The sequence below is a fragment of the Lampetra fluviatilis genome, chromosome 50 (genome assembly GCF_964198595.1).
Source record: "Lampetra fluviatilis chromosome 50, kcLamFluv1.1, whole genome shotgun sequence".
Taxonomy (NCBI): domain Eukaryota; kingdom Metazoa; phylum Chordata; class Hyperoartia; order Petromyzontiformes; family Petromyzontidae; genus Lampetra; species Lampetra fluviatilis.
The window spans coordinates 4200919-4219217 of NC_136324.1; the positions used below are offsets into that span (position 1 = coordinate 4200919).

At 49.2% G+C, this 18299-nt stretch overlaps 1 protein-coding gene across 1 annotated transcript; it reads right to left on the reverse strand.

Annotated features, from left to right (window-relative positions):
- Positions 1-539: 539 nt before the first annotated feature.
- Positions 540-17366, reverse strand: MBTPS2 (membrane bound transcription factor peptidase, site 2). Its single transcript, XM_078878266.1, has 11 exons — positions 17025-17366; positions 14572-14717; positions 12933-13074; positions 11786-11889; positions 9578-9705; positions 8776-8894; positions 6955-7141; positions 5839-5942; positions 4997-5231; positions 3244-3319; positions 540-2541 (listed from the first exon to the last, which is right to left on the reverse strand). The coding sequence occupies exons 1-11, from the start codon at positions 17097-17099 to the stop codon at positions 2334-2336; spliced, it is 1524 nt and encodes a 507-aa protein (XP_078734392.1). The 5' UTR covers positions 17100-17366; the 3' UTR covers positions 540-2333.
- Positions 17367-18299: the final 933 nt, after the last annotated feature.

Below are 18299 nucleotides of genomic sequence, written 5' to 3' on the forward strand. Positions count from 1 at the left end.
CTTCATAGGTGCTCGCTAACAGCACTTGACCCAACAGTCTGTTAAAAGCTACATAGGGGATCTTTGTCTTTGTGTTACCATGTGGGGAGCGGTAGTTCAGTGGTTAGCGCGCTGCACTACGAACCAGGCCACCCGCGTTCGATTCCCGCTCACGGCCAACACCATTGCGATTATCTGAACCGGTCATGGGCATCTCCTAGGTCGACTCAGCCTTAAACGAGTACCCGGTGGGATGTGTTAACATCGCCACTGGGAAGACAAAGGCGGTCGGGTGTATTGTTGGTTACCCACCAAATCGTGTAATGTTCCAGCCTTCATAGGTGCTCGCAAGCAGCACTTTGTCATTGTGTTACCATGCATTGTTGTGTTACCATGCATTGTTGTGTTACCATGCATTGTTGTGTTACCACAAGGGGCAAGCCGAGAGGGCTATTCAAAGCGGTGGTGACCACGCAGAAGCCACATGACCACACAGGAGGCTCGAGCTGATTTCAGACGCAGAGACGCGAGAGGCAACGCAACGCAGTGGGAACCTGGGCCGCAAAACGTTTTTGCAAGTTTTATTGTCATTGTAAAAAGAAAAAAAATTGTTCCGATTAAAACGACAAATCTGTCAAAGTCACCAGATGTATTTCCTCTTGGGGGTAAACACGCCTGCGAACCTCCAGCCAGACACATCCAGCAAGCGCCAAAAGGTCTTAGCCCGCGTGGCTGCGAGAATCATTCTTCAGCTCGCCGCCGGTGAGCGAGCTGAAACGATCGGGAAAATTGGCACGTCATTCACTTCCGACGCTCGTACACCCACGTAGCAATTTTATTCCGTTTGGCCCGCGGTCGGTGGCTGGAGGGGTTTCGTACGGCACGGATTTGTCCAGATCCGTTTACGCAGCCTAACGCGAACAACAACACAAAATTTGATCGTGCGTGGGCCTCGAATAATTGTGGAGGGATAAAACGAACACGCATTTTTTGTGAGAAGTCGTCTTTCTGACCAAGGGGAAAGAGAAGACCTTGAGATCAGATGGTGGGGTACGCTTAGGCGGGAACATGAGAGGTCGCAGCGTATCTCCTGTGCCCGCCGCATCTGTGGGATCTGACCAGAGGGCGAGAACGGATTGCCGAGGTGTGGTGGCCATCGGCGGCTGAAGTTCAATAGAGGAGCTGTCCGGGGCTGAGCTCTGAAAAATATTTCCTTGTTCCCACGTTCAACTCCACCAAAGCCATTCCGTTTTCCCCGGGAGGCAGGCAGGGGGTAGGGGGGGGCGCAGAAAGTGTTCCATGACCATTTAAGCCCTGGGATTTGCATCAACATACTCTTAGTTTTTCGGTAAAGTCACGTAGGTAAAAAAAATAAAAATTGCTGATGCAGCAAATCTGGCTGTGACAGTCCCACCTGATGACGGAGACTTGTGTTGTCTCCGAAAGGTCGTAATTTTTTTTTGTTAATTTTAATTTCATTTTTTACCTACGTGACTTTACCGAAAGAACTAAGAGTATGAATCCTTGCAGTCACGAAAACTTCAAATCTAGAATTTGCATCAACAGTTGTGGCCAAGGCGAGACCTCCCAAGTCTCCGCGCATGTTGGCGCTTCGCAACGCGCTACGGAGAACGCCCGTTGCCTGCGAAACTCCGCTCATCGTACACCTTGTTATTCCTTGCAAGGCCACACAGTGTTATCGACGCTACCCGTTAAATTTTTTTTCTTCATTTCGCAACAAGCTCTTTTAAATAAAAATAATAAAAATACACGACGGCTCTCCTGCACAGCGCAAGCCTGGCGGCACCGGCGGTTGCTGCCACCGCGACCGCTGTTTTTTTATTTGACCAGGTAAGGCCTCACTGAGCTGTGTAGCTCGATTTCAGAAGCGACCTGGCGATAACAAATGGCAGCTCAACGGAGTGGGCTTATCGCGTGGGAATTTACAGCGGCAAAATACTCTCAACGCACGTCGAGTCTGCATGTGGACGGGAAAACCGGAGGGAAAAATCCACGCGACCACGGGGAGAGAGACACGCGGACTCCAAATATACAGCAGCAGGCGTCAGGGTCGGGATCGTACCCACGACCTCCTGTACATCAGGCGAGGCAGTAAACATCTCGCCACCGCGGCGCAGAGGTCGCAACCGGGTACCCGATACCCGTACCCTACCAGATACCCGACTACCCGTACCCGGCCGGGTACGGGTAGGGTACGGGTACGGCCGGGTACGGGTACGGGTACCCGTTTGCGACCCTGGTGCGGCCGGGTACTGGTACGGGTAAGGAATCAAAACCCGTTTGCGACCTCTGGCGCGGCGGCGCCGGTTACATCTGTCGGTTACATCTGCCGGTTACATCTGCCCGGCGACCAACGTCCACATCCCCAGGCAAACGTTGCCTGCCAGCAGGGCGGTGCCACCCAGCAGCACCCAGGAGGCGACGCATTCGTGCCCCGTCAGCACCAGCTCAAGCAGCGCCGTCAGGATCCACTGTCCGTCGAGGGCGAAGCATGGGACCGAGTTCACCAGCGCCAGCGCTCCCGACAGCGACACCAGGTACCTGGGTGGTGGTGGCAGTAGTAGTAGCAGGGAACCGTGTTCATGTATGTGTGCTGATACGTTTTTCGCAGCGTACGTAGCCAAACCGTGCGAATCAGGGGTGCCCGGGGGAAGGACAACAAACTAAACACAAAAAGCGGTTCTGAAAAAATCAGTATTCAATTTAGATTTAACAGTGTATAGCTCCAGTGGCTTCCCGATATCGTAAAGAGCGTTCCAGACGGCCGCAGAAGCGCATCTGAAAGTGCGCGATGCGGTCACAGTCTTTGTTCGAAGGTGAGCCAAAAGCTGCTGCGAGGATGACCACAGTTTGCGTGATGGTTTATGCTCCTTGACGAAATCAGCAAAGGTATTGTGACTCATTTGTGGGTGGCCGGGTGACACACGTGTCAGAGTGCCGGCTGGCACCGCTGACAGCCTGGGTTAGAATCTGGGTTTCAGCCACACAAGCGAGGGTAATAAACCAGGTCCTCGAGTGTAGTGGGCTGATGGTCTAAATCTAGTCTGTCCGGGCATGCAGCCATTTTCACACTCATTTATCTAGCCCCAAACTCACCCGGTCACTTAAAACACACCCACCCACTCACTCACTAATCCGCCCACACAATCGCCCACTCGCCCGCCCGCCCGCCCGCCGACTCACCAACTCTCTCACTCACCCACCCACCCGCTCGCTCGGCCACCTAATGTACTGTGAACTTACTTGCAGAAAGTTTCCAGCATGGTAGGCAGGTGTATGGAGAGGAAGGTGAATCTCGGCACGTAGTCGCTCATCGTGACTGGGGGTGGGATGAGACAGAATCTCATTACAAAATAATATCAACAGATTTTACTTAAAAAATAATAGCATCTCACTGGAAGTGCCTCTGTAACATTAATGGCTTATTTCTTTGAGCGAGCGCAGCTATTTCGGTAGATGTGCACGTGATTGCACGCGCGTGTGTGAGTGGTGTCTGTGTGCCTGTGTGTAGAGCAGTCGTGTAGCGGTTACCCGCTCTGCGCTACGAGCCTGGCGACCCGAGTTCGATTGACGCTCACGGCCATCACCAGTGACGATTATCTGAACCAGTCCTGGGCCTCCCCTAGGTCGACTTAGCCTGAAATGAGCACCTGGTGCGGTGTGTAAGCATCACCACTGGGGAGATAAAGGTGGCCGGGCATGGTGCTGGCCACCCAACTCATGTGCCGTGCCGACCTTCATAGGTGTTCGCTAACAGCAATTGCTCCTACAGTCTGTTGAGGCTACACGGGGGATCTTTGTCTTTGTGTAGCCGTGGCGTTGGCCACCCCACCCACTCGTGTGCAGTGCCGGCCGGCCTTCATATACGCTACTCACCAGAGGTGTGGACTCGAGTCATGTGACTTGGACTCGAGTCAGACTCGAGTCATGAATTTGATGACTTGCGACTCGACTTGGACTTGCATAACAATGACTTTGTCCCACCTCTGAGATGTGGACTCGAGTCATGTGACTTGGACTCGAGTCAGACTCGAGTCATGAATTTGATGACTTGCGACTCGACTTGGACTTGCATAACAATGACTTTGTCCCACCTCTGCTACTCACTAACAGCAGTTGTCCAACAGTCTGTTAAGGCTACAATGGGGGTATTTGTCTTTGAAACGGTGTATGTGTGTGTGTGTAATGTGATGCATGCATGTGTAATTGTGCGGTCTGTGTATAATGTATTGTAATTGTGCGTACCTAATCGTGTGCGCGCGTGCCCAATCGTGTATGCGCGAGCATAATTCTGCGTGTAATTGTATCCATTTATGATTGCGCGCACGTTTTGATTTGGTGTGTGTGTAATCGTGAGTCTTTAATATGGCATGTGTAACGTCGCGTGTGTGTGTGTGTGACCTCGGTGAGTGTGAGTTGCGTGTGTGTTCAATGCGGTCTGTGCGTGTCATTGTGTGCGTGTATGTACGTGAGCAATGCGGTGTGTGTTAATGTGAGGAACGGTCGTGTTAAGGTTAGCGCACCACACTACCACTGCGATCTATCGCGTGCAATACACGACCACGACTGGACATCTGTGAAAAAGAGCATCAAAACGCATCGGATTCCTGCAGTCTAAATAAATACGCCGATTCTAAATATATATAATATATCCGTAATAGGTGGACAATATTGGTCGCGAAAGACTACGACTTAATAAACGAAAAATAAAAAAGAAACTCAACATTTTTTGGAACATTATCATCTTTCGATTTAAAGCTTTCGTGACTGCAGGGATTCATCTTCTTGGTTCTTTTGGTAAAGTCACGTAGAATGTCTTCTCGACAGACCTGTTCTCCACCTGAGGACGGGCTACTTGCGTTGTGGCCGAAACGTCGTGAGAATTATTTTATTATGTTGTATTTTTATTATTTTATTATTTCCATTCTACGTGACTTTACCGAAAGAACCAAGAAAACGTTATTATCTGTCGATATTTTGTGTTGGTAAAGCCGACCCGAGTAGAGCGGCTGCAGGGGGTGCCCCACGTAGAGCGTGTGCGGCCGCGGGGCGTGCACCAGGCGCAGTAGCCGCGTGCCGTTCCCCAGCGCCGGCCACACGCACAGCGCGCCAGCGTCGCCGCCACCGCCGCCACCTCCACCGGCCGCCGCCGCTGCCGCTCCCCGGCAATCCGCATTGCTCCCGCACGCCCGGCTCTCGCCCAGCACCCTGCGCACCGGCAGGCACGCGTACTGCCCACACGCGCGGGCACGCACAGACGATGACGAGGGGACGGTGATGGTGGTGATGGTGGTGATGGTGGTGATGGTGGTGGTGATAATGGTGATGGTGGTGATAATGGTGATGATGATGGTGGTGGTGGTGATGATAATGGTGATGATGGTGGTGGTGATGATGATAATGGTGATGATGATGATAATGGTGATGATGGTGGTGGTGGTGATGATAATGGTGATGGTGGTGGTGGTGATGATAATGGTGATGATGATGGTGGTGGTGGTGATGATAATGGTGATGATGGTGATGATGATAATGGTGATGATGGCGATGGAGGTTCTATGATGCTGATGATAGTGATGATGAATATTCCATTTATGACGATGTTGACGGTCGATCACGGATGATGATCATGCTGATGGTGACGATTATCGTAATAATGATGATGGTGGTGTTGGTGCTGATAATGGTGATGATAGCGATGAAGATGATCGTGGTGGTGATGATAATGGTGATGATGAATATTCCATTCATGACGATGTTGAGGGTCGATCATCGATGATGATGATCGTGCTGATGGTGATGATGATAGTGATGATGGAGATGATGGTGGTGATGTACCTTGGTGGTGTAATCCTTCGCGTAGGAAGAGGAGTAGGAGAAGCAGAGGTCAGTCTCGCTGCCGTTCCGACAGCACTCAACGCTCCCGTCGTCCCGGCGGTACACTACGGCACACGGCATCACCGCCGTCATCGTCATCGTCGCCGCACGCGAAATTCCATAACCTTGCACCGCCGCTGCAACCGAGTCAACGAGTGCCGCAGGGGGTGCCCTGCCAAATGAACGTGTGCAAAAGGAGCTTCGCGGCTCATAGGATTCCTCCAGCCCAAATAAAGATTCTTCGATTTAAAGCTTTCGTGACTGCAGGGATTCATCTTCTTGGTTCTTTCGGTAAAGTCACGTAGAAGGGAAATAATAAAATAATACAAAATAAAACATAATAAAATACAATTCTCACGACCTTTCGGCCACAACGCAAGCAGCCGTCCTCAGGTGAAGAACAGGTCTGTCGGACCTGAAGACTGACCTGTTCTTCACCTGAGGACGGCTGCTTGCGTTGTGGCCGAAACGTCGTGAGAATTGTATTTCATTGTTTTCATTTTTATTATTTTATGATTTCCCTTCTACGTGACTTTACCGAAAGAACCAAGAAGATAAAGATTCTTCTTCGGAAATGTGTCGAGATGAGATGCGACGCAAGTCGCTCATCGCGTGTGCAGCTTCTCCGAGTCACCGTGGTGTACAGGGGAGGGAGGCTCTTCCCAAACAAATCACAATGATTATTATCGTTTAACAGGTAGGCTTTCGTGACCAATATTATCCATAATAAAGGCGATTTTTGTTTCATTTAAGACCCAAAACACGAAGACTTCTTCGCAATTTTGGCAAAACCGCCTGATGAAGTTGGTTGTAATCACCAGCCAAATGTCGTACTCAAATGTAAAATGTTGTGGGTTTCCTCTCCGACACAGCGGCGTGCTGAACTCGTAACTAATTGGCACGTTTTGTTTAGTGACAAACCTCACTAATTGGGCTGTGTCGGCTCATGGCGGGTTTAACGACGCATTCATATTTACGCGATCTAACCCCCCCAAAAAAATACAAATGTATCGTGGATATTATCACCATCATGACCATCATCTGTTGCAAAGGCAGTCGTGGTCGTGCCCCCCTCACCGGGTGCGGGTCGCTGCAGCAGCAGGAAGTGCAGGCTGGCGCTCGACAAGCAGAAGCCCCGCGCCGGTCTGGCCGCCTCCTCCACCAGGCAGCCGGCCCAGCGCGCAGCTCCGTCCACACGGCACTCGCCCACCGTCGTGACCACGTCGCCCACGCGCAGGCCCAGCCCGCCGCCCACACCAGAGTCCTGCGCTCGGCGTACGGTGGTGGGGGTGGGGGGGGTCAAGAGGTCTATTTAAACTAAAAAGTTGTTTTATTTCGATTTAAAGCTTTCGTGACTGCAGGGATTCATCTTCTTGGTTCTTTCGGTAAAGTCACGTAGAAGGGAAGTAATAAAATAATAAAAATAAAACATAATAAAATATTTTATTATGTTTTATTTTTATTATTTTATTAAATAATAAAATTAAAACATAATAAAATATTTTATTATTAAATAATAAAATTAAAACATAATAAAATATTTTATTATGTTTTAATTTTATTATTTAATTACTTCCCTTCTACGTGACTTTACCGAAAGAACCAAGAAGATGAAAATATAATAAAATATTTTATTATGTTTTATTTTTATTATTTATTACTTCCCTTCTACGTCACTTTACCGAAAGAACCAAGAAGATAAAAAGTAGTTTTTTTATTTTACCACGTGTAAGGCCCAACTTAGCTATCTTAGCTCTTTTATCAGAAGCCGCAAATGATAGCTCAGCGGAAGTGACTTATCATCACGTGGACATTTATAGCAGCCAAATACTCTAAAACGCGCGTTGTTGATTCTAAATGCGGAGGGAAAAACCGGAGGGGCCGGAGAAAAATCCACACGACCACGGGGAGAGAGGCGCAAACTCCAAACATTCAGGCGTCAGGGTCGGGATCGAACCGACGACCTGTATACCAGGCGAGGTAGCTAACGTCTCGCCACCGTGGCATCAACCAGGTGACCGGTCGATCAATCGATCTATCGATTTATCTGTCACAACGTTGATGGTGTTCTGTGATATATACTGATAATGATCATCAGTTATTTATCCACAAAAGCCACGTCAAGTCAAAGGACTTTTGTTCAGGAGGGTCCTTTCTGAGATGCCCCAGCGTTTAGGAGGGCGTCTCCTTCAAACACAACTCATTATCATTATAATATTAATTGGCCACGACACATTGTCGAATTGCGTCCAAGATGCCAGACGCTCGTTGTTGCTTGGCGCTGTGAAAGTCCGGCTGCGTGACGCCATATCCTCAGGTCACAAACTCTCGCTACGACTGTGTGAGAGGTGGGGGGGGCGTGGGGGCGGTGTGGGGTGGCAGACGGTGACTGTGAGCGCTCGTGCGAGGAGCCTAATGAGCAGGTAAGGGCCAACAGCCGACCGAGTGAGAAATCGCTACGTGCTTACTGTTTAATTATTTAAAACACTCAATGCGTTCGTCAATGACACTGTGTGGCCGTCAAGGATAAGTATGTAGCAGACAATATTTCAGCCAAGAGCTTCTTCTTCACAACACGTAGAGAGGCTGGAGAGGCAGAGAAGATGCTGCTTGTAATGACCGGCGTAATGTCCTCACACGATCGTTAAACGTGTGTTGATCGCTCTCCAACAGCTACAACAGTGGAGCTGCTGCAGCGGTAAAAAAATATTGGCCACGTTTGTTCATCACGTGACAATTTTATTAATTGGCCGTGTCGGGTGGAGAAAGTTACGAATCGGAAATGGATAATAGTTGGAGATGCTACTTTCCATCATCTAGGAATCACGTTTTACTAATCGTCGTTATTATTATCATTACAGACGATGAAGTGAAACTTATGAGACACGGATGACGCACCTCAACCACGGCCGTGACGAGGGCCCCAGCGCCGGTCCGGTAGAACAGCGCCAGTGCCCAGGGCATGAGCAGCAGCGCCAGCGCGGCCACCACCACCAGCACGAAGTTGTGCCAAACACCTGTCACGCAGCACACGTGCGTCATCATCATCACCACCATCGGCCGTGGTCTATCCAACCGGCTCCCGATTTTGTGGCTCCATCTCTGTAGTGGACATCCACTAGCCGTGCCTTGTCCATGTGTGTTACTAACCGGTAAGGTAGTTTAGCGGTAGAGCGAGTGGCTTGCAGTCAAAAGGTCGAGAGTTCAAATCACAGTTGGGCGGTGTTGACAATTAAATCAGTACCGCTTCATTAAAGTTCCAGCTCAAGACCTTCCTATGGTGGCGAGATGTTAACTCGCCTGGTGTACAGGAGGTCGTGGGTTCAATCCCGACCCTGACGCCTTTATATTTGGAGTTTGCATATTCTCCCCGTGGTCACGTTGATTTTTCTCCGGGCCCTCCGGTTATTCCCTCCACAACGTTCGTTTAAGAGTATTTGGCTTCTCTAAATCCCCACGCGATAAGCCACTTCGTTGAGCCATCATTCGTGACAGCCAGGTTGCTGCTGAAAAAGAGCTACGTCGCTCAGTGTGCCTTACGTTGTCAAATAAAAAAGGTGAATTTAGTTTAAAAGTCACGTCACGGACGCATTCTCTCGTTGAACCTCCGCTGCCAAAGTCACGTCATGCTAGCCCGCGAGCTTCGATCAAAGCCGGCCCTGGCTCCCGCCGCGTGTCTCGTATCCCGCCGCGCTCGTACCTGCGCAGAATATGCGCAGCTGTTGGCTGGGGGAGGCGAGCTGCAGGTGCGGGGTGTGCAGCTCCACGAAGGCTCCGGGGTAGAGGACGAACAGGAAACAGCCGAAGCCGTTGACGCGAACCTGCTCCCTGTGGCAAACACGGCGCGCGCGGAAGCGGCGCGGCTCTGAGCTCCGATGCGCTCTGAAGAAGGGCCACTGCCCGAAACGTCGTACACGCCGCCTTTGAAGGCCGCTCTATTATCGACGGACACGTCGATGTGTTTTTTTTCCCCGTGTTTGTCTTTGCTCATGCGCCGCGGCCAACACAGCATCGCCAAGCGATGCTTTTTAAAAGTTGCTTGTTTTGACCCAATGCTCCTGAAAATGACGCACTCCCAGAAGGCCGAGCGGCCGATGGGTTGTGTAAGAAATACTTTTACTTGTTAAGTGGAGGCACTTGAGTATGTGGAGGTGACGGAATGTCCCTTTATCAATTTTGTCCTCGGGTCATGGTGCGCGTTGTTCGGCACGATGTCCGGCGTTTCGCACCACGCGCTGCTGGGAGCTTCTCTACACAACTGTGCTATCGGCGTCACGTCGCAAGATGAAGTGCCCCTTCGGATCTTTCACAGGGAAGTGCAGCCTCTCGAATGAAGAGAGCGGCTCACGGAAATGTAATATCGTGGAACGAGTGACCTCTGCGCTATGAGGGCAGCAGCTTCCCACCCACTCTGGGCACGGAGGTTAATGCTCGGCGGATCACGCCCAAACAGATATTTCTAATTCTCGGAGCTGCAATTCAGGCAAATTCAGTGCAGAACCAAATTTAACCCTTCTGTGCATTCATCGATGACCATCGCTGGGGCCATCAACTTGCTACACTTGAGAACCCGGCGTAATCAGAGGTGGCTGCGTGGACTAAAACCCAAGATCTCAGCAGTGCTGGCTGAGCGTATCCGACACAGAGATTATGAACCAGACCCACCCCCCCCACTGAGCCACCCAGCCACCTCTACAAGGTTTCACTCTGTTCATTTTTTCCTATCCAATACATTTTAGCCGTCAATGTGGTTTCACTTCAAATATTTACCGTGCGCTCTCAATCAAACATTTATAGAGCAATCCACTAAGGGAATTGAATCCTCCGCTTCCACCGATCTCCTGATTTGTACCACGCAGAGGGCAGTTTGGAAATACAAACGGGTGAACAGCTGGTAATTTTTATTTTAAAAATTCAGAGCAGTGTGTGTAGCATCCGTCGCGGATACGGGAATGACAAAATTGGACTCGCGTGCAGGAGCTACCGTGGATTGTCGCTCTGCATGAGAGTCTGAGACGGCAATGCATTGTGGGGGGGGGGGGGGGAGGCCCTCATCCAGCAGTGGATAAATAATTGCTGATGATGGTGACAATGCGGGGAGGGGGGCGATGACACGGCGCAGTGGAAGCACGTTCGTTGCGGTGGTCCGCGGTTTGAATGCGGCTGCCCGCCCTGGTTATTACTGCGAGTGCATTAACCGTGGGGAATGCGGCGTCCGCTTTACAGTGGATGTTAAAGATACCCGTGATGTCCTTCGACAGACTAGGCCATTGTGTGCCGGTGTCACGGTGCAATTCGGAGATTTACTCGCACATTGCTCCATTGGGATTGCACGCACAGTGGCCACCGTCGCCCCCTACCGGCAGACTAATGCCCGCGGGCAGGCCAGGTGCTGAGTGACCTTGTGTCACACCGACACACAGGCACAAACGCCACTGGCGGTGCCCTTTCAAACGTGTTTTCAGGTGCATAGGTTGTACAGCCGTTTTAATTACGGGAAACAAAATGATCGTCCGTGTGTTTGTGTTTCACCCTTGCGATAGGACTTTCGTAGGATGAACGTAGAGATTTCTAAGGGCACGGGGTGACCTGTAAGGTCTGAATTGGTTTGTAATAAGGTCGAGCACTGATAAGGGGTTGACAGCTGTGGTGATGGTGGTGCACAAACAGCAACAAACTCACCACATTCGTCAATGGCACGGTGGCCTTAAACGCGAAAATGTACAACAGACAATGGAGGCGCCTCTATTTATGCATTATGAAGAAGGGCCATTGACTGAAACGTCATCAATTAGATATTCTTCACTTAAGGGCAGTGTTATTGAGAAATGCGTCACGTGTTTTTTTCTGTTACGTAAAAAATAGAAATGATGATTGTTATGGCGATGATGAAGGATGCGCTGGTTACTTGACTGCCGCCACGGCGTGGCCGAATTCGTGCACGACGCCGCTCAGCAGCACGGCGAGGAAGAAGTAAGAGGCTTGAGACAGCGGCAAGTTCACGCCTGGTACCTGTCGGGGTACGCAGACGCACGCACGCACACACGGGGCGCAATCATTCAACCCTCTGTCAGATCTCACAGTCGATACGTGACCCCTCAGATCTGTTCTGACAGTCTCTCCCACCATTCACCGACTGAAACAGACTCACGTTCATGGAGTCAAACAGTTACCTATATTCCCACACAAAGACCCACAGACACCCATAGATTTACACAGAGATCCACAGACTTGCAGAGGAACCCACAAGCTTACACAAAGACCCATATACCCAAAGAAGGACCTATATACCCACAAACAGACCCACAGACCCACACAGAAAACTATAATTCTGCCCGCAAAGTATCCCATCAACTGGCCTTAGTGTCAATGTATGTGTAATGGCTCTGGACACGAGCTGTAGAGGTTTCTTTAAATGCACGTAATGTGGCTTAGGACCACGTCGTCATGAAATAATGACGACGTGGAGATCGTATGACCGAGCAGATAGTGATGACGTGAAGACAGTGACGATGGCCCGAGTCCCTCTCGATAACCCCGAACACCCCTTCTTGCCCTGCTTTTATCCTCGTGGATTAATCTGGGGGAATTTCCCCAACTGCCTATTTTGTACACTCTGGGGAATTTCCCAACCAAAGTCCTGCAGACTTGCTGGCGCCGTGTCTTTGCATCCAGCCTCGCTGACACCCTGTCTTCACATCGAGACTTGCTGACACAGTCTTCACATACGTATGTTGAACTTCTTTCGCACTGTAAGTAGCCAACCGTGCTAATCGGAGGTGGGAGGGAGGGCAACAAACAAAAAGGCTACTTTTCAAAATTAGTTTCTTTTATTCGAAAATGTGAGGTCCCATTCACGATTGATTTTCCAATCTGTTTGGCTATGTCAGGTTGTGGAGGATTTTACCACACAAATTTGAGCAGACCAATAGGTGGCCTCACCCAACAAAATCCAATCAATTATGAACCATAACGTTGGCTGCGAACGCCTACGTTTCAACAAAAACAGCAACATAAAAGCACGATTGCTACGCGGTTGCTGCGCGGAGACTTACAATGACTTGCAGGACCTGCTGCTGCTGCTGTTGGGCTGGCGCCGGGAAAAGCAGGATCCTCAGCATGCTGGCGAGGTTGCTGGTTAGCAGCACCACGGACAGCACCATCCCGGCTAGCCCAAACACCAGCCCCGCTGTGAACCTAGGCAGCGGGAAGAGGCGTTCGAGCTTTCGGTCGGCGCTTTTTCTCCTTTAAGCCTCAGTCTCAGCCCCGTGGAGGACGGCCTGTGGAACGTGAGTCGAGTCCCAGTCCGTCGGTTGCACTCGGTCGTTCTCCTAAATCTTATCGACTGAAGCGGTCAAAACGCTGAAGTCCGCGCTTCGTTCGTAAATGACCGTGTCAGGCGTGCATCGTTTTCCGCCACAATTCCCCAATATCGTGGGATCTCCTTTGCCAGTACTAAAATATGAGAATAGGTTTTCCCCTTTTTTCTGGCAACAAAACAGGTGTTAAGATGTTAAAACACCAAACTGAAACCTTTTACAAGGAACCATGTCTGCATTAACCACAATACTTGTGGTCAGAATGCAAACAAAAAACATACTTTCATAATATATGCATTGTCTTTTAAACTGATTGGTCCACACCAGAGACAGCTTTCTTTTGAGCCTAGTCTCAAAACGGTGTTAGACCAGAGGACGCCAAAAGGCTAGGCTCAAAAGAAATCCATCTCTGGTGTGGACCAATCAGTTTCAAAGACAATGCATATATTAGTAGTTATTTTTTTGTTTGCATTCTGACCACAAGTATTGTGGTTAATGCAGTAACATGATTCCTTGTAAAAGGTTTCAGATTGGTGTTTTAACATCTTAACACCTGTTTGTTGCCAGAAAAAAAAGGTGAAAACCTATTCTCAATCCCCCAATATTATCAGGTCGGCGAATCGGCGAACTCGGTCAAGTAATTTATTTTATTTATGTACATATATAGCCAGCAAACCATCGATGGTCTTCCCCAGTGCACTGCGGCCTCTTAATAACATCGCCAAAATGACCTTGCGTCTTCACTCTGACTGGATAAGTTAATCTCGACTTAAATCGGTCACGCTTTGGTCCGTCGTCGCGCTCGATGCTTTTCGTCTGCCCGCCATCATCGCAGATGGACATTTTGCGTCACCAATTTAGTTAACGGCGCCTTGGAGGCAAGGGTTGGTGGATCGTGGAGAGCAGGGGGTGAGGAATGTTTTCTGTATGGGCCACTTTTTTTGCCGGTATAAAAATTACGAAAAAAGAATAGGCTTTACAATTTCTGGCGATAATACAGACTTCAGATATCACTGCTCATCCCGAGCTATTAATGCCTTGTTATTTGCACTGCCTTTGTGCTGTTTGCCGTTCTTTGGTCTCACACCGGTGGTGAGATAAGGCCATCAAGGAGACTCACTCCAGTGAAGGCCAATCAGTTCCAAGGGCAATGCACACATTATTATCAAAGTATGTGTGTTTGCATGTTTTCCCACAAGCACGTGTTGCGAATTGATGATTTGTAATAGGTGTCTATTTGGTGTTTGAACATCTCAACACCACCTTTGCCGGAAAGGATAAAGTCGATTCTTTTTTCATAAGCAATGTTTTCGTTTGTCCAGCATGGTGAAGTATGGTCAAACAACCCCCCCATCACCCCCCCAGATGACCCCACCAGATGTGCAGCAGTCGAGGGCGCCAGTGTCCGGCTCGCAGGAAGGCCCGGTTGAGTATCGTGCTGGTCCAACGCACGTGCCCAGGCGACACGGTCACGCTGTGCGTTGTCATCCAATGCTCGTACCGCGTACCCAGCCAGCTCGCCTGTGCCACGCGCCATGGAGGGATGAGAGCGAGTCTTAAGGACAACATATCTTGTATCCATAAGAAGTTTATTTTAGTCAGATCGCATAAATATATAAATGTGTCGTTAAACCCGCCGCCACCCGACACAGGCAACGACTAAGGTTTGTCACGTAAACACAACGTGCCAATTCGTCACTAGTACAGCACAGCGGTGTGTTGGCGAGTAAACCCACAACATTTACAATTAGAGTACGACGTTTCGCCTGTAATGACAACTAGCATCGTCAGGCGACAGCCAGGGATGCATTTTAAAATCCTTTCGAGCCAACCACGCTTATGGGAGGTGCGGGGGCAGGACAACGCATCTTACTTCCCAGTAAACATGGAACGATGGGCAAACAACCCACCGATGTTAGCGCAACTTTGCGCGTTTTTACTGGGTTATCACAGTCGGTCGGTTGTATCGTAGCATCGTCTGGGGTGGGGTGTGGTCCAGTGCTCTTCACTCATTTTCAGAGGGGGGCACTTTTGCCGAGAAGACTTCATCAGTGTGTGCGAGGACCGCCACACATTTGACAGCAGCACGATGATGATGGGGGGGGGGGTGTTGTCACTCTTTGCGTATTGTTGGGGGGCGGCACGCCAGGGGCCGCACTAAAGGCCACCAGGGGCTGCCAGTGGCCCGCGGGCCTTGCAGAGTAGAACACCGGTGTAGCCTGATGTAAATAGGACCGTGGCCTGCCGAGGAAGGGTTTGGGTGGGTTGGCTTATAAACTTACCAATATCATTAGACCTCCTTTGCCAGTACCTAAATATAATAATAGGGGTTTTCCCCCTTTTTTCTGGCAACAAAACTGAAACCTTTTTACAAGGATTCGTGTCTGCATTAACCACAATACTTGCAGTCAAAACGCAAACAAAAAACACTCTGATAATATATGCATTGTCCTTGAATCTGATTGGTCCACACCAGAGACAGCTTTCGTTTGAGCCTCGTCTCAATTGGAGTTAGACCAGATGACGCCAAAAGGCGTACAGCTCAAAGACAATGCACTATCAAAGCAAATATTATTATATTTTGGTACTGGCAAAGGAGGTCTAATGATGTAGATGCTTACCCCAAGCCCTCATTAGCTCCCTTCTGTCTCCACATGTCAACGTTTAGACTCAGATTTGATCATGAAGTCAGCCGGCAAGGCACCATTGAAGCTAAGGAGTTGTTGCCATGACGACCACGGCGCAAGGCCGTTGACAGTGTGAAAAAAGTGCTTTATAGCTCATCGGATTCCTCCAGGGTAGAGAGATATTCTGATTCTGAGCTCTAGGACATTGCAGGTTGGGAATGTACCAACGAGAGCAAAGACGCAAATCATTTACAAGAAACGTCAGCACATTGGTTTTATAGACCGCTATAATTCAGCAATACTTTGTCCAATTGTTTTTTGCGATACACATTGGACACTAACGCTGTCAACAACAAAAAAAACAATTTCCATTTAAAGCTTTCGTGACTGCAGGGATTCATCTTCTTGGTTCTTTCGGTAAAGTCACGTAGAAGGGAAGTAATAAAATAATACAAATAAAACATAATAAAATAATTCTCACGACGTTTCGGCCACAACGCAAGCAGCCGTCCTCAGGTGGAGAACAGGTCCGTCAAGTAGACAGAGTCTGAATGGCACGCTCCAGGCTTGGAGCGACTATTTATGCTGGGATGGAGGAGTGAAGAGCGTCTTGACAAAATATTGCCATTCAGACTCTGTCTACTTGACGGACCTGTTCTCCACCTGAGGACGGCTGATTGCGTTGTGGCCGAAACGTCGTGAGAATTATTTTTATTATGTTTTATTTGTATTATTTTATTACTTCCCTTCTACGTGACTTTACCGACAGAACCAAGAAGAAAAAAACAAAAAAATATTTATACAGCCCTGTAGATGGCGACGTTTCAGGCAATAACCCTTCTTCATACCCCCCCCCCCCCCATTACGGTGGTGTTATTGACGATTGTGAGGATATTATTGTTCTGTCATTCGACTAAGCAGGCGAACTCGAGGCCGGTTTCCCTCTGCTCTGAGACTCATCAGCAGAGCCGGGCTCTGTCAAACGCCGTGACGTCACTCACCAACAACAATGACTTACCCCCCACCCACCACCCTTCTCTTTTTTTTACAATAAGTGGAAACAAGAAGATGCTCGGTGTATTCGGCACTTTGCTTCGTTCATCATTTCGTAAAATTTTGTATTTAATTTAACATTTTTAAACTTTGCTTTATGTAAACCCCCACCTATCGCTCACTCTCTCTTCTCATCCCTCTCACTCACCCGGATCAACGCGTCCAAGGCAGACACGAGCGCCCAGAATGTCAGCAAGACGAGCGCAGAGGTCGCAAAAGCCATCCTTGCCGGGCGCCGTCGCTTCCTTCCCTCTGGATAGCGCCGTCGGAGTTCCCACGCACGACCGACCTCGCCTGGATCTTCAGCCCGAAGCCTCTCGGTTGAAGATCAGCGGGCCGTAGAGGTGCCGGGTCGGGGTCCGGGACGAGACATGTTAAATTCGGGCGCCGCTTGCTGATGTCTGCGCTAAATGATAGAATGATGCGTGTCCGTGCGTTGGTAATTCAGGAAGATGTATTTAATTTGTGCGGTGATGAGAGGACTGGGTAACTTCCCGTATTGTTTAAATAGCGGCGAATGAGCGCACCCGGCTGAGCGGGAGACAAGTTCATTTAATAAAAAAAAATAACTTTAGCATTTGACAAATATAGCCAGCGCGTAGTAATAATTTTATCTCCCAGTTTGATTTCGATTAAATCGGTTTAATTATCCGAATGTATTTAAGGGAGAAAATATTAAGTGTTCGTACACTTTGCGACGGAGTGACGAGCGAATGTGCAACAGTAAAATGCGCTGCTAGCTTCCCGGATCTCCACTGTAACCTGCACGTGTTATTCGCCATGTGCTGTCGGTCCACTGCTGGTTGCGATGAAGGTTCAATTGCTTTGAAGGGGCATTGTCCGAAACGTCGCCGATTAGATATCTTGTTATTTTTACAACAGTGTTATTGACGAATGTTGTTTTTGTGCGTGCCGCTGCTGGATGAGGACCTTATCACGTCGTGCAGTGCGTGTGGGTTATATGGGCCACACTTCACTACGCCAGTCAGTGCGGTTTGGTGAATTATGAACCACAAAGCGAAACATTTTTTGGGGCCTATTTAGGCGGTGCTCATCTGTTTACACCCATGAGCCAGTGGTGGAATTTACACGTTTCCATTCGGGGGGGGGGGGGGGGGCGAGTCTAACCATAGGACAACCACTTTTGACTTACATACAAAGTAATATATATTTTAGAGATGATACGCTAAGTCAAACACATAAGGGGCCGTCCATAAATGATGTCACGCGGTTTTGGACGATTTTTGACCCCTCCCCCCTTCGTCACGACGACACAAAAAGTCAGACCCCCCCCTCAAATATGACATCACAAAGCTCTACCCCCCCCCCAAATAAAACATGCTTCAAATCGCTTTAAACTATTGTCATTGTAGTGCGTATTTAATGTGCCGCTGCACTCTGATGTAGGATAAAACATTTTTTT